We start from the raw sequence: 14,562 nt of genomic DNA, 5'->3' as shown, positions 1-14,562 counted from the left end.
TTCAAAGACTGCTTTGATTTTTTTGGTTAGGGATAGGGTACGCCCTGGACGCTTGTAGACTTTTTTTTTCCAATTACAGCTCACATTCAATATTATATTAGTTTCAGGTGTACAGCATAGTGGTTAGACATTTATAAAACTTATAAAGTGATCACCCTGGTAAGTCCAGTACCCACCTGACACCACACAGTTATTACAATATTACTCATACAGACTATATTCCCTGTGCTGTACTTTACATTCCCATGACTGTTTTTATTACTGGCAATTTGTATTTAATCCCCCAAGCCCCTTCCCTTTCAGCCACCATCAAACTGTTCTCTGTTACCTGTGAGTTTGTTTGTTTTGTTCATACAAATTTTCTTTTTAATTCATGGTACTAAAACTTCACCAGGCCTGTCTCAAACACAAAACCCTTTAATTTTGCTTCTTTCATATCAGGAAAATTTCTTCCAATATCTTAAAAGAGCTTCCCTCCCATTTATTTCGGTTTCTATAATTCTTAGATTTGTAACCTACTGTCACACCTACCATTGTATTTAATTATGTCATTTCCCTCTAAATTTAAAAATCTTCCAAATAAATGTTCAAGTTAATCTTTCACATTGCAGATTTCCACAGGGGCAATTCTGCTCCTAACTGCCGTCAGGATCAACTGTTTCGGTACATGTTGTTACTACAACCCTTTATCTCCACGGGTCTTTCTGTTTGTATTGTATGAAGCGTTTTTGCATGCCACAGATCATGCCAACAGTTTTCTAAAGTTTTCTTCCAGTTCTAGTGGAAGCCTTTAAAGTATTTCCTCTAGTCTCTTCCTAATTCTGTAGTACTTTTCCCAACAATCACACATTTAAACAATTATTGAACCACTATTGTATGCCAGACACTATACTAATACACAGAGAATTCTACAGTAAATGCCATATGGCGTAAAAGGCACACAACAATTACAATGGTGCCATTGTAATGTTAAAGGGATGCATGCCTAACCCAGATATATGCGGGGATATACGTGGTATCTGTGAAGAAATGGAAATGGAATCTAAAGGGCAAATAATTTAAGGAAGGGCAGGGCTACAAAGCTTGGGAGAGAGCATAGAACTAAAAATACCATATGTGCCCAAATAGGGTATTCATTTTCCCAAGTAGTCTATTCCCCAGACACCCAGCAAACCTTCTGACAAGTGTTGAAGAGAATGTGAAAAAAAACAACTGGAACTCTCATACATTGCTGGTAGAGATGTAAAATTGTGCAGTTGCTGTGAAAAACAGTTGGGCAGTCCCTCAAAAAGTTAAAACACATAATTTTATCAACTGACCCAGCAATTCCACTGCTAGCTACATATTCCAAAGAACTGAAAAACAGGTATTCAAAAAAAAACTTGTACATTAATGTTCACAGCAGCACTATTCACAATACCCAACAGGTGGAAAGAACCCAAATAACAACTGATGAATAAAATGTGGTATGTCCATTCAATGGAGCATTATTTAGCCATAAAGGAATGAAGTATTGATACATAGTACAACATGGCTCAACCTCAAACATTATGCTTCATAAAGGAAGTTAGACACATACTGTATGATGCCATTTATAGAAGCAGGTAAATCCATAGAGACAGAAAGCACACTAGTCTTGCTAGGGAGCAGTGGGGAAGGAAAGACTGCTTAACGGATATGCGGTTTTCTTCTGGAGAGATGAAAAAGGTTGGAATTAGATACAGGTGACAACTGTACAACATTGTGAATGTACTAAATACCACTAAATTTGTTCACATTAAAATAGATAATTTTAAGCTATATGAATTTTACTTAATTTAAAAAGGCTTTTGGTCCCATTAAACTACAAACTCCTAGGGATTAGATATGGTATATATTAGGTTGTTGAAAAAGTCATGACGCATGTTTGCAACAGATGGCATTAGTTCATTTTTGGAAGTACTAGAGCAGCAGTTCTCAACCTGTGGGTCGTGACCCCTTTGGGGGTCGAACGACCCTTTCACAGGGGTCGCCTAAGACCATCGGAAAAAAAGATATTTCCATTACGATTCATAACAGTAGCAAAATTACAGTTATAGAGTAGCAACGAAAATCATTTTATGGTTGGGGGTCACCACAACCTGAGGAACTGTATTAAGGGGTCACAACATTAGGAAGGTTGAGAAGCGCTGTACTAGAGTCATTCCCATCTATGTTATTGCTATGTCATTTGACAACTGACAGTTCTAGCTTCATTCTAAAAAAAAATTGAGCGATTTGGTTGAGTTTTGGAGATTTTACAAGTTGAAGGTAGAAGACCAAACTGTGCATTTTTGCCATATTTTACTGTTTTACTTCCATAAAGGGAAGAATGTGCGTCAAGCTTGTGAAAAGTTGCATAAGGTTTACAGTGACAATGCTCTACAAGAAGTCAGTGCCAACAATGGTTCATGAAATTCCATGCTGGTGATTTTGATCTCAACGACGCTCCTCAGTCAGGGAGGCCTACCGAGGTTGATGACGATAAAATAAAGGTGATGATCGAGTTAAACCCATGTTACACGACACGAGAAATTGCAGAAACATTGAACATCCATCATTCAAGCATTCACGACCACCTGAAGAAGCTGGGATATGTAAGCAAGCTCGATATTTGGGTTCCGCATGAACTCAAAGAAGTTCATTTGACAGCGTGTATAAACATCTGCAAAATGCTCATTAAATGTGAGGAAAACGATGCTTTTTTGAAGCGACTAATAACTGGTGATGAGAAGTGGATTGTTTATAACAATGTGGTGCGCAGATGTCTTGGTCCTGATGTGATGATTCGCCTCAAACGACATCAAAAACAGACATTCATCAGAGGAAGGTTATGCTCTCAGTGTGGTGGGTTTTTAAAGGTGCATTTTTTGAGCTCCTACCAAGGAACCAAACAATCAATTTGAATGTGTACTGTCAGCAATTGGACAGTTTGAACAAATCCATCATCCAGAAACACCCACAGTTGGTTAATTGTAAAGGAGTTGTGTTCCATCACGACAACCGAGACCACACACAAATCTGATCCCCTGTCAAAAATTGTTGGAGCATGGATGGGATGTGTTGCCACACCCACCATACTCGCCTGACCTTGCGCCGTCAGACTTCTACTTGTTTCGCTCTCTGCAAAGCTCCTTTCGTGGTATAACGTTCAATTCAGATGAGGCTGTAAATTAGCACCTTGTTCAGTTTTTCACATATAAAGACAGGTCAGGTCCTTCCATGAACCAGGAATTATGAAGCTCATAAAAGATGGCAAAAGGTTATCGAACAAAACAGGCAATGTATCACTGATTGATCTTTATTCTTTATATAAATAAATGACCTTTGAAAAACATAAGACAAAATATGTCATGACTTTCTCAACAACCCAATATGTGTGTGTATACATATATATGCTTAATATATAATTCAAGTAGATATTTGACTTAATTTATATAGACACTGAAAATTATAATTAACTCACAAATGTTTTTCAAGACTTTTCACATTTCAAAAACCATTTTATTTAAACTCTTCATATGCATTTTTTACATCAGTGTCTTCATTAGCAGTACAAAGTCATCTCCAATCCAAAGCTTTTTAAAAATCATTATAGTGCAATCATGGTAATTTTATAACATGCTTCAAATTCTATTTGCATATTATGAGTTGTCTTTTCACTTGCTTTTGGATTATGATCTCCAGGAACATATCCCTAATGGACTGCTTCTTGTTATTGTAATTAAGCTCTTTATATAAAGTCTCTTGTAAAAACAAAATAGAATAAAAACAAACCAAACAGAAGAGGCAGGGCAATTTTTTTTTTTTTTTTTAAGGAAAAGAAAACAAGGGCAGAGGACTTATTGCTTCTCCTCAGCTTTCTCCTTGGTCTCATCTTCCGAATCCTTGATCTCCTCCTTCACCCAAAGAGCTTCTAGCTTTTCAGCCATTTTCTTGCATTATCATTTTTGATTCTCTTCTCTCTGTTCCATCTCTTTTCTGCACTCTTCAAACTTTGTCTTGAATTTCTGTGCATTTTCAGCATTGAGGAAGCAGATGGCCAGCAGCTCCAGCTTAGGTCGCTCGTCGGCCAGCCAGGTCGGCATGGGTGTTCGCGCCCCTGGCACGGTCACTGCCCGCGTTTGGCTTTAGCTCCAACATCGGCAGATATAATGGTTGGCGCTAATCTTCAGGGTCTTGTCCCTCCTAATGAGACGGCGGATGATCCTTTCTCCGGCGGATGATCCTTTCTCCGTACGCTTCAGGAGCCTGACGTCACCAATGCCTCCTTCCTGCCGTTCTGGGAGATGGTTCTCTGAAGCAAATCGGAAGGCTTTCCAACCTCATTTTGAAAAGCTCCTCTTCATCTTCCAGTGTTTTAATTTCTTGCTCGATAAGAGAAACTATAGGTGCAAACTGGGGGTCGTGGTTAGACTTTTGTGCATGCTCGGTGGAGGTATCCTGGTCCTCGTGGGCGGAGTCCTGGGTGGCCATCAAGGCGGAGGGGCGGCAGCTGGGCGGGCTTGGTTGTGCTCCCTTCCCCTGTGAACGGCACCGGCACCTGGTGCCTGCCCGCTGCTCCCTCCCCTAATGGATTGTTTTTGAAGGATATTTGAAATGTGTGCTTATACCATCCAGTAGTTGTAATTGTTGAGGCCATACAGAGAGGAATAATTATTAGATAGGTTAAATGTACCTCTTACCAACCCAGATGATTTCAAATGAGATCTATCCAAAGTCAGCTCTTTGCCAAGGTGAGTGTACTACATGGATAGTCTTTGGCTTTCCTCTGTCCGCTGTGGTGGTTTTTAAGCCCTCTTTCTTAGATGAGCAGCTGGTCAAAAATAGATGAAAGCAACTCTCAACTCAATTCCCATTTTTCATCTACTAAGATTCCAACAGTTTCAATAGATGGGGGTCATCAAAAACTGCAACGCTGAGAACCCCCAGTGTGTACCTCTATGAGAGCTCTTCCCTTCCTTACTCCAGAAATGGACTAGATGTAGAAAATGAGGAAGGAAGAGTCTGGTGTAACGCCAAGATCTTGCCTTCAATAACTGGGTAGATGTTAGCTTTTTCCTTAGCATGGCATATACAGAGGGTGCCAAAATGTATACACATTTTTAAGAAAGGAAAAAACTACTAAAATTGTAATACTCGGTATACTCATATACCTATAACAAAAGACGAATACAAGTCACATTTAACCTCTGCAGTTACAAGAGGTGCTCAAAGTGGTTACCATCAGCGTCCAGACGCTTCTGATTAGGGCGAACTACTGCTTGAGCAACGTTGACCAAAATGTCCACTTGCATACATTTTTTTGGCACCCCCAGTATATGTTCAACTCTACTGAATAAAGAGAGACTCCCCTACAGCATATCGGCTAAGAACTAATATTTGAGTGTCTGCATGGGCTACAAATCGTATGACAAATACAAACACATATACTATAGTCTAACTTTACAATTGCTAGAAAGTATTACTTTAATTTAATAAGGAAGTTGAAAAAAACTAAAAAGACAGTTTGGATTAAATATCTGAGGCATTTTCCACAATAGCACACTATAGAATTTAATGTTTTAATGTGATGAAATTATTTTAATGGACTCATTTCCTATTCTTTCAGAAATAAGCTTTAAAATCTGCTTTACTTCAGAATTTAAAGAAAAGTCCTTTTTCATCCAATGATTCAGAACAGGAAGTACTAATATTACTGGAAGTTCTGCCTCCAAAGCACAGCCCTCCGAGTTTGTAATCATTTTCTCCTCTAGTTATGCTATTCAAACTGAGCAAGCATATTCTACTCCCACTTTCCTCCTCTCCCTCCCCAAGCACAACTGTCTTCCTTGAGTTCTCCTCAAGTTTTACATTAGTATAAATACAAAAGAATGAAAAATTTAGTAAAATAGAAAGCAGAAGTTTCCTACTTTCACAAGTGGCTTCAGACTGGAACACATTCATTCTCCAGTCATTAAGGAAAAGTCTATAGAGAAGTTTAAGAAGTTCAGCCTTATGAAAGGGATATAGATTGATATTCCTAGTTACAAGTTAACCCGGTCCCAATCATTCTGCTCAATTTTCTATTAGGAACTTGGATAAAGCCTTTAAAAACATCATCTAACTAACCATTTAAGGCATAGAAAATCAAATGTTGGTTCACTGGCCCCTATTTTTCTCATACTATAAAAACTACTGACCTAACGACAAACTACTAGTAGAATGTGTACATCAAAGAACACCACAGCATAGATCCATAGATACAAACTGTGGTGTATTTTGTAGCTCAAATAATACAGATCATTCACCTAATGAGGCAATGTGCCACACTGAAAGAACAAATATTAAAGTGACCACCCACTCACAAGCTGTGTGACTCTACAAGTTAACTGCTATGAACTTCAGTTTCCCTACCTGCAAAATAAATCTAACCCCACCTACCTGAAGGCATTATCTTGTTAATTAAATGAAATTACAAACAAAATATTTAGCATAGTTTTGGCACAAAGTAGACACTCAAAAAGCTATAATGGTCAATTTATTTTGATCTTGTAGTTCAGAGCTATTAAGATGTGATGGATAGTTATTCCCTCTACACTAGGGCAAAATACCTTAAATTATGTCTTTCATTAACACAAAAGAGACACAAAATCCAAGTCTGACAGATGGATTTTGCATAATACATTCAGACCCAAGCCTCCTGCCATTGCTTTAAGAGCATTAGTCACAGGCACTTGGCCAAGAGGGGAGAAAAGAGACACCTAGAGCTGTAAACTTTGCTATGGTTTACAAATTGATTTTATGAAGTAGCTTTGGCATGGCATGTATGTAAACGAATTAGAGATAAATGAACTAGAGCCTGATTCTAATATATGGATTAAAACATCTATTAGCAATGAACTCATTTCCCATCTGAGAACATTTACTTCATTCAACACTACCATCTTATAGAAGGACATAAAAGTACACAACAACATGAACAAAGGCCTGACTGGCATTCCACATGGGTATTTTCTCAGATATGTTTTGGTCTCTCAAATATATCTAAGGAACACTAATTTAAAAAATGTACCAATGGAACACAATGTGTGCTCATGGGATATAATAAAAGATTTTAAAAATTCTTTCTTTTGGGCAGTTTCATAGCAGGATCAATTTTGTATCCTACTGCCATTTGTCTTAAATTCTACACAATATCAAACATTCAATGACATCCATGGTTGCAATTATGTGGGGACAGTCTTTGTCAACTAATCAATGCAAACATGAATGCAAGCTGCAATCAGTCTTGTTCAGCCCTTTGTCCCTCATCCAATACAGTTGCTGATATGTGGCAAGTATCAAATCTTAGGTGGGTACCAAATATTTATGAACGATAAAAAGCAGGTCTGCAAATAAAATGTTGCATCACTGGTTCAGAGATACCTGCATAAAATGTACTTGACAAAAATTATATAGCTAACCACGCTCTGAGAGTGCTATCCCAAATATTTTCACACACATGATAACTTTGTGAGGCAGTACATCTACCTATTTTACAGAGAAAAAAAAAAAAGATTAAGTCTTACCCAGTGTTCTCCAATACTTTAGCCACATTTCATAAGCCACATATGCTACTGTGCACCTAAAATGTGCTTACTGTGACTGAATGCATTTTAAAATTTAAATTAAAGTTACTGATAATTGATTAATAATGGAAAACTTAAGTATGTTTGGAATAACGTAGGTATGCAAATCTGCTTTTCCAACAGTAAAGTTTATGAAAGCTAAATACAGATCAAATATTTCCAATGAAAATAGGGTCTGAATTGAGATGAGCTCTAAATGGAAAATATACATCAGATTTTGAAAATTCAGTACCCAAAAAAACACCTTTGAAAATTTTATACTGATTACATGTTGAAATTGTAACATTTTCAGTGTACTGAGTTTTATAAACATACTAAAATTAATTTCACCTGTTTTTTACTTTTCAAATAACCACTGGAAAACGTAAAATTATGTATGTGGCTCTTATTATTTTCCTATTGGACAGCAATGATCTCGACTACCCCCAAGCCCTAATACGTCTACTATACCTCATCATTAATCACATTTTAAACCAGCAGAGAACTCACTTCTTGGAGCAAAGTCCAACAACAAAAAATAAGCACACTAGGACACTGTATAACTTCTCTTCAGGAATCATTCTTTCTTTGAAATATTTTGTGTCCGAAGACCTAGGTTCAAATCCCATTCTGACACTGTGTTCCCTTGGGCACTACTTTGGGTCTCACTTTCTAGAATTTGAGAAGAATGCTGGGGATTAAGTAAAGACCTGAAAGCACCCAGTCACAGTCACAAGCTATAACAGGCTCTCACAAGAAGTCTGCTTGCTGCTCCCTCCATTCACTAATCATTGTTCATCATCACTACTTCTCCAAGAGACAGCATTCAACTAACACTTTTAAATAATGAATGCTTTAATTTTAGCTAACAAAATGTCCTAAACAAATAAATATGGGTGGTCAGCTTAATCTTCACTCTCACAAAGCATATCAGTGTGGCCTATAATTGCATAGTCCAATGTAATAGTCATTGTGGCTATTTACATTTGAATTATTAAAAATAAATAAAAGTAAAAACTTAGTTCCTCAGTCACACTAACCACATTTCAAGTGCTCAATATCCCTATGTAGCTAATACACATTTTCATTATGATGGAAAGTTCTATTGGACAGAACTCAAAGCAAAAACCACACCAGTAACAATGCTAGAAAAAACATCTTGTAAAATATAATTCAAATATCATAGGTTAAGGTTTGTGAAATCATCTACTTCACTGCACACTAAAAATGAAAATGATTAAGGTTCTACACACACACACACACACACACACACACACACACACAGAGTTCCATGTCTTAAATTATTTCCTAGAGAGTGAAAGCATAGAATTAGCCATCTCTCTTTAGGCCAAGTAAATTGATCATTAGAAAAATTCTGAAAAACACGATACATCTTAAACTTGGAAGTTATTCCCAGAGGAAAATGCAGTATAATTCTAGGCAGTATGCCTCTTCCAGGCAGTACAGTTACGCATAAGCCATATCCCAGCAATACTTAGCTTTGCTGTCTCTATGCAAACCAAAACCACTATAGCAAGAATTCCTACCATTCAACTCACAACATATTCCATGCCTGCGTTTATGGATCAAAGGGAAAAAAACAGAGAAGAGATTTTTAATTGCAGACCCAAGAAACCTGGTAAACAGTGTAATGTGTCCACTGGCATAAAGATACTTAATGCACCAAAAATTGAGGATTGCAGGCAACATTTTGTATGTAGCCTAGGATTTTGTGTTGTTTTTTTTTTAGCGTCTGCAACTCTAGCAATGTCTTGCTCAAGCAGGCACTCATCTGTTGACTGCTATTGGCCTAAACATCCTAAAAGAGAAAAAAAATCCTTTATAACTTAAAATATTAATATTCATTTGCTGCAATTTCAAGCCTTGATAATAGACCCTTCAGTTGGCCAAAGTAGTTACACAGTATAAAAATAAATTCATTTATAGTCTACCTTTCGAAGCTTTCACAAGCTAACTCTATACTAAAGTTCCTTAATTCTTGTTCCCAACTTTTATCCTAAGTGTTTCAGGAAGTTTTCTGCTACTTAGCAAACTGGCAGGGACTCAGGGGTCAAAGATCTAAAATGCCAATTAAAATAATTCTTAAAAAGGGAAGGGATAAAAAACGAGAAGTCAGGAGGAGTATGTTATCCTGGAAGAGGTTGGTGATTGGGGATCTCAGCGCAACTAATCATTATCAGTTGGAGTATAAAGTCACAGTAGCAAGCTTAAGTTTAGGCATGGCATATTACTCCACAAAAGGGATAGCTAAATTATTCAAGTATATTTACAAAGCTGTTTTGTGCTTAAATCTTCAAATTATTTGAGAAGGAAATGGCTTCACTCAAGTATTTGCAGAAATTTTGAATCCCTTAGATATCAGACCCATATTAAATTTGTCTTCAATTAGTAACAAGGTTGGATTCCAATCTTGGGGGTTATTTAACAATTCTTGTTTCCCCTTTAATAAAAATGACAAGCTATTGCTCAAACCATCAATAGGTTAAGAAGATTTACTAGTGGCCTGTAAACAGCAACTGCATGATTTTACATCTTGTGTATGATTTTACAAACATCTGTCTGCAGAAAGATTATACATCAGATGCACTTGTGAGGAGCCTGTGTTTTCCCCTACACCCAAGAACATTATTTTCCTAAACCTCAACATTCATTTACACCCCACTTTAAGAGAAGTAACCGGAGCAATTAAAACTTAGATTGACCATAAACAATAACTTTTCTGTGTGCATTAGGTCACTTAACATTTTTTTAACCTTTTGTAAAATAGTGTTACATTACTTCAGATAAGTTATCTGAAAACCACAGATGACTGAAGGGCATTACTTAACTCATTTTCTGAGTAAAGATTATTCATTACATTTCAAAGACTTAAAAGGAAAAGAATTTCTTGCTGATGCAAGCAAAGGTGATAATACCTGTAAAGAAATATGAAATTATGTTACTGATAGCCTAGATATTAAACCTTTTTATTAACAAGAATCTTTAATGCATGCTATACCAATGGGAAAAAGTAAATAAAATTAGTCTTCAGTGGTAAAGTGTCCGATAGCCATTAGGTCACTAATATTAGTGTCATGTCAAACCACAGTTATCATTTATCATTATGAAATTAGCCCTTCAGAAGATTGAGCTGAGGGAGGCCCTTTAAGGGGTATTTAGGAAGAAAGCACATTAATATGAATAGATTATTTCAGCCAAAGTGAAACCAGAATTGGTGAACCAGGGAAATCAGCTCAGAAAAGGCTTAATTCAGTCAAACATTCCCAGGATCACCTGCCTGGGCCCTCCATGGGCATGTTGCCAGAGAAGGCAGTATGTTGTCTACAGAATAATGCACCATGGGGAAGAATTCTAGAATCTACTAAAAGGAAGCCAATTACAGGCCAAATAACCTTGCATATCTCAGAGCAGGTGTTCTCTATCCCCAGGGCTGTTTGATTCCACGCAATCCTGAGGGAGGTACTCACGCCCACAACTACCTGCTAGATTCCAGCAGACCCCAAGATAACCTCTCAATAACTCTTCCTACTTTCTAGATCCAAAGAGTGGATTAAGGGCCACACCACCCTCGGAGAATCAAGAAAGGGAAAAAAGGCGAGTTGCCTTAGGGACCTTGACCCCACGCTCTCAGGTTGATACCGCCCTGAGAAATACGTTCCTCCATTCTATCCTCCAATTCCTTCAGTGACCTTCTGTTCATACTGCCTCGGGGATGGCAAGAGGCAAGCCACCGCCGTCCCCCCCCCCCCCGCCTCCACCCCCAGGGGAATGAGCCTTTCTCAGTTGAGAGCCGCAAAAGGGAGGAAGAAAAAAGATTGCTCCTCCCCACCTACCCGCCCTACAACTCCTGGGTGCAGACACGTTGGGGGAAAGGGAAGAGCAATGGGAAGTGACAGGCCTGCACTGACCTAGGCGATGAGACCCTTGCTCCGGAAGAAACGCGGAGCATCTCCCCGCTCCAACCTACCCAAATGAATGAACTGAATAAAACGGGGAGAGAGGTGGAGTTAGTATGCGCAGTTCTTGCCATCCAGGAAGCGAAGATACAGAGGCCCTCGAACCCACGACAGGCCTTGCGGCACTTTGCACCCCGACTCTCGTCCTTTCCATCCAAACCCCACATCATTTAGCCCTTTAAGCTTTCCACAATAGCGCCCCCCTCCTCCATCTGCCCCAGACACCGACACCCCCCCCGACCTCCGATCCTGCCTTTTGCTTGGGCCTAGACTCCAGCTTTTTCCTTCTTACCACCCTCTCCACAACCCTGACCAGCCAGGGCCCAGCCGCACCTGAAGATGCTCCTGAAAACGAATTGGCAGAATCTGGGCCATGGCGCTGTCGGGGGTATGGTCTCCTCCTGTCACTGGGGCTGCGGGGCAGTGGCTGCCCGGGCTCTCCAAGGGAGAGGAGGAGAAAGGGGAGGGGGGAGGCTGGGCTCAGCAGGATACTCTCCGGGGACGCAGGAAACTGGCAGGCAGACGAAAGAGCTCGGGTCGGGGGCGGAGGCTCCAGGGTCCGGGAGAGCCGCAATGGCGGAACCGGGCGCAGCGCAGACTCCGGAAACGGCTGAGCCCTGCGGAGGGATCCGGGCGATAGAACTCCGCCCAAGTCACCTCACCCCCTCCGTCTATGTACCCCTCCACGGAGCGCCGCGGTGCCGCGGGCGCAGGGATTCGGGACGCAATGCGCTGAGGGACTCGCTTACTGCTAAGACACGAGGGTAACTAGAAGCGGCGAAGGGACTACTTTTTTGGACTCATCACTTTCCCCAGCCTCCTGCTTTTCCCTCCCTCCTTTTTTTTTTTTTTTTGCATTTTGCCACATCATGCGACTAGGGGCGACCGACGTCATTTCCGTGGGCGCCTTAGGTCCCACCCACGTACTTCCGGGTGCACGTGATGCTGATCGGGTGGGTTGGCTGATTGCTGCCAGAATGCAGAAGGAGTGCTAAAGAAATGTGGAGTCTCCTGGGAATGCGGTGGCTGTTGGGCCGCCTTGAGGAATGGTGGTGCTGTTCTCTTCCCCTGTGGGTCCTATTTAAACTGAATCTCTTACGAAGAGAACGTGGCGTGGGCAGGTGGGCCCAGCCTCCCGCCCTCTCCGTGACTCAGGGAAACGGTCTCCCTTCAGAGCGCTTTTTTGGCAGCTGGCTGCAGCCCTCCCCCGCCTAGTTTCATATAGTGGGTGTTTTCTTACATCCCAGGGACGGGGGAGTGCAATGGGGTTTAAAATCCTCCCTGCCCTATGCACGCCCTTCTGAGGGTTGGAGAAGCTTACGCTTGGATTCTAACTAGAGCTAGCCGTCTCTTCGGATGTTACTTAAAAAATTGGTTCAAAGGACAGTGAAGGCCATTTCTGAGGTATCTCAAGCTAGCCTTGTGATAGCTCTTAACGTTTCTGCGGACATTTTGGCGGACATGCATATCGGTCTTGCTTAGTAATAAATTTGTCTGGTGTTTGAGTATCAAATACGCGGAAGAACTGGAACAAAATAGTAGCAGGGATTTTTTGGCCACATCAAATAATGAGACTCAAAGATTTAGATAATTAGGTTAAGGGTGGTTTGTAAAACCTTAAGGCTCTTCGTCGGTATGACTAATGGAACAATCTTGGAGAAAGGGATTAACTATTGGCGGGACCACCTCAACATTGCTTTTAAATTACCAGTGTTTGGAAATGTAAGCGCTTCAAAGCTAGAGTATCATGTCTTTTTTAACAGCATTAATGTATCTATGGTATTCATTGTCGATTAATAAACTACCCAGTACTTTATTGCTAAATTACAAGGTGAAATATTTCATAATAGCACAAATACAATAAAGGACAAAAGAATTTAGTTCTGTGCCTTTCATCTTGGTAAGAGATGTGATTATTTTTCCAGAAAGATCTTGAGCAAAAACTCAAGTATACAGTGATTTTTCGTGCCCTTTCCAGTTAAACATAAAACACTTATTAGGTATACAATGACTTTGTGTGTTAAGCAGTTTTGCCTAGAGAAGTTTGCTTCATCATTTAAATTGCTTTGTTTTTCCCAAAATATATGTCACATACTGAGAATGAGGGAAGAATCTTTGGCAGGAAAGAAACAGCAGAGAATGTTCTGCAAAAAAAAATGCCTTGCCACCATGTCATAAGAGTGAATATTTATGCTTGGTAAAATTTCATTTTGTTAAACCAAATACTTGAAGATGTTCTTTATTATGCAACATTTGAAATGACCTTCCTAATACCAGTTTAATAGTAGCTGCTGTCAATCCTTTCTGGAAGTAGACAAATTCTAAATTAAAAATCTAAAGGAATTATTGTTTCATTACAGTAAGAGCTAGAGCTTAATCAAGTGACATTTCAAATTAGAAATTGGGATACAAGTTATATCATGAACAAGCCACTAAAATTTATTAATAACTTCTGTTTTCATACAGACCTGTGTAATTTTAACTACATTTATTGTAGAATCCCCCAAACGACTTGATTTTAGCTTGCATATTTGGTGTGGAATATCTAACCAAAAGTGCACTGAGGTTGTGTTAAAGTGACTGCTGTGTCATCACACACAGAAATCTAACGAATGCATATTTCTCGCAAATCATTTAGGGAGAATAAAAATAGATTACAATATACCAGCTCATTTTGAACACTGTAGCCTTCAAATCCATAAATCCAACATTTTTTCAAGAGAAAACAGTGGTCCAGATGGTAAAAGTTAAAAAACCAAAACTGCGTTTTAAAGATCAGTAATTTTGGCTGAGGTAATAAGAGAGCTTTGTATGGTAGTATGCTGTTCTTGCCCAAGGTGCTGAAGCGGGAAAAAAAGGATTGTCAATCCTTGGTTTTGAAGCCCCAAAGGGCAGAGTCACTAGTAACAGTTACCTGAGCAGTAAATGAATGGCTTTGTTTTCAGGTACTATCTTTAAAGAAGAAGATAAATAGCCTA

General features: G+C 39.4%; 1 protein-coding gene and 1 pseudogene across 4 annotated transcripts in view; both read right to left on the bottom strand.

Annotated features, from left to right (window-relative positions):
- CLTC (clathrin heavy chain) overlaps positions 1-12,218 on the bottom strand; it is a 65,874-nt gene extending 53,656 nt beyond the window's left edge. For 3 of the 4 annotated variants that reach the window (XM_019636716.1, XM_019636714.1, XM_019636717.1), the window contains exon 1: positions 11,918-12,217. In XM_019636716.1, the coding sequence (XP_019492261.1) occupies positions 11,918-11,959 (42 nt within the window). In that variant the 5' untranslated portion in view covers positions 11,960-12,217. Of the gene's footprint in view, positions 1-11,917 lie in introns of all 4 variants that reach the window. The other variant, XM_019636713.1, reaches the window with a different exon arrangement.
- On the bottom strand, positions 3,612-4,567 carry LOC109379793 (ran-specific GTPase-activating protein pseudogene; annotated as a pseudogene).
- Positions 12,219-14,562: the final 2,344 nt, after the last annotated feature.

The sequence above is a fragment of the Hipposideros armiger genome, unplaced genomic scaffold (assembly GCF_001890085.2).
Source record: "Hipposideros armiger isolate ML-2016 unplaced genomic scaffold, ASM189008v1 scaffold_29, whole genome shotgun sequence".
In the NCBI taxonomy this organism is placed as follows: Eukaryota; Metazoa; Chordata; class Mammalia; order Chiroptera; family Hipposideridae; genus Hipposideros; species Hipposideros armiger.
This window is presented reverse-complemented; position numbering and strand designations above follow the sequence as displayed.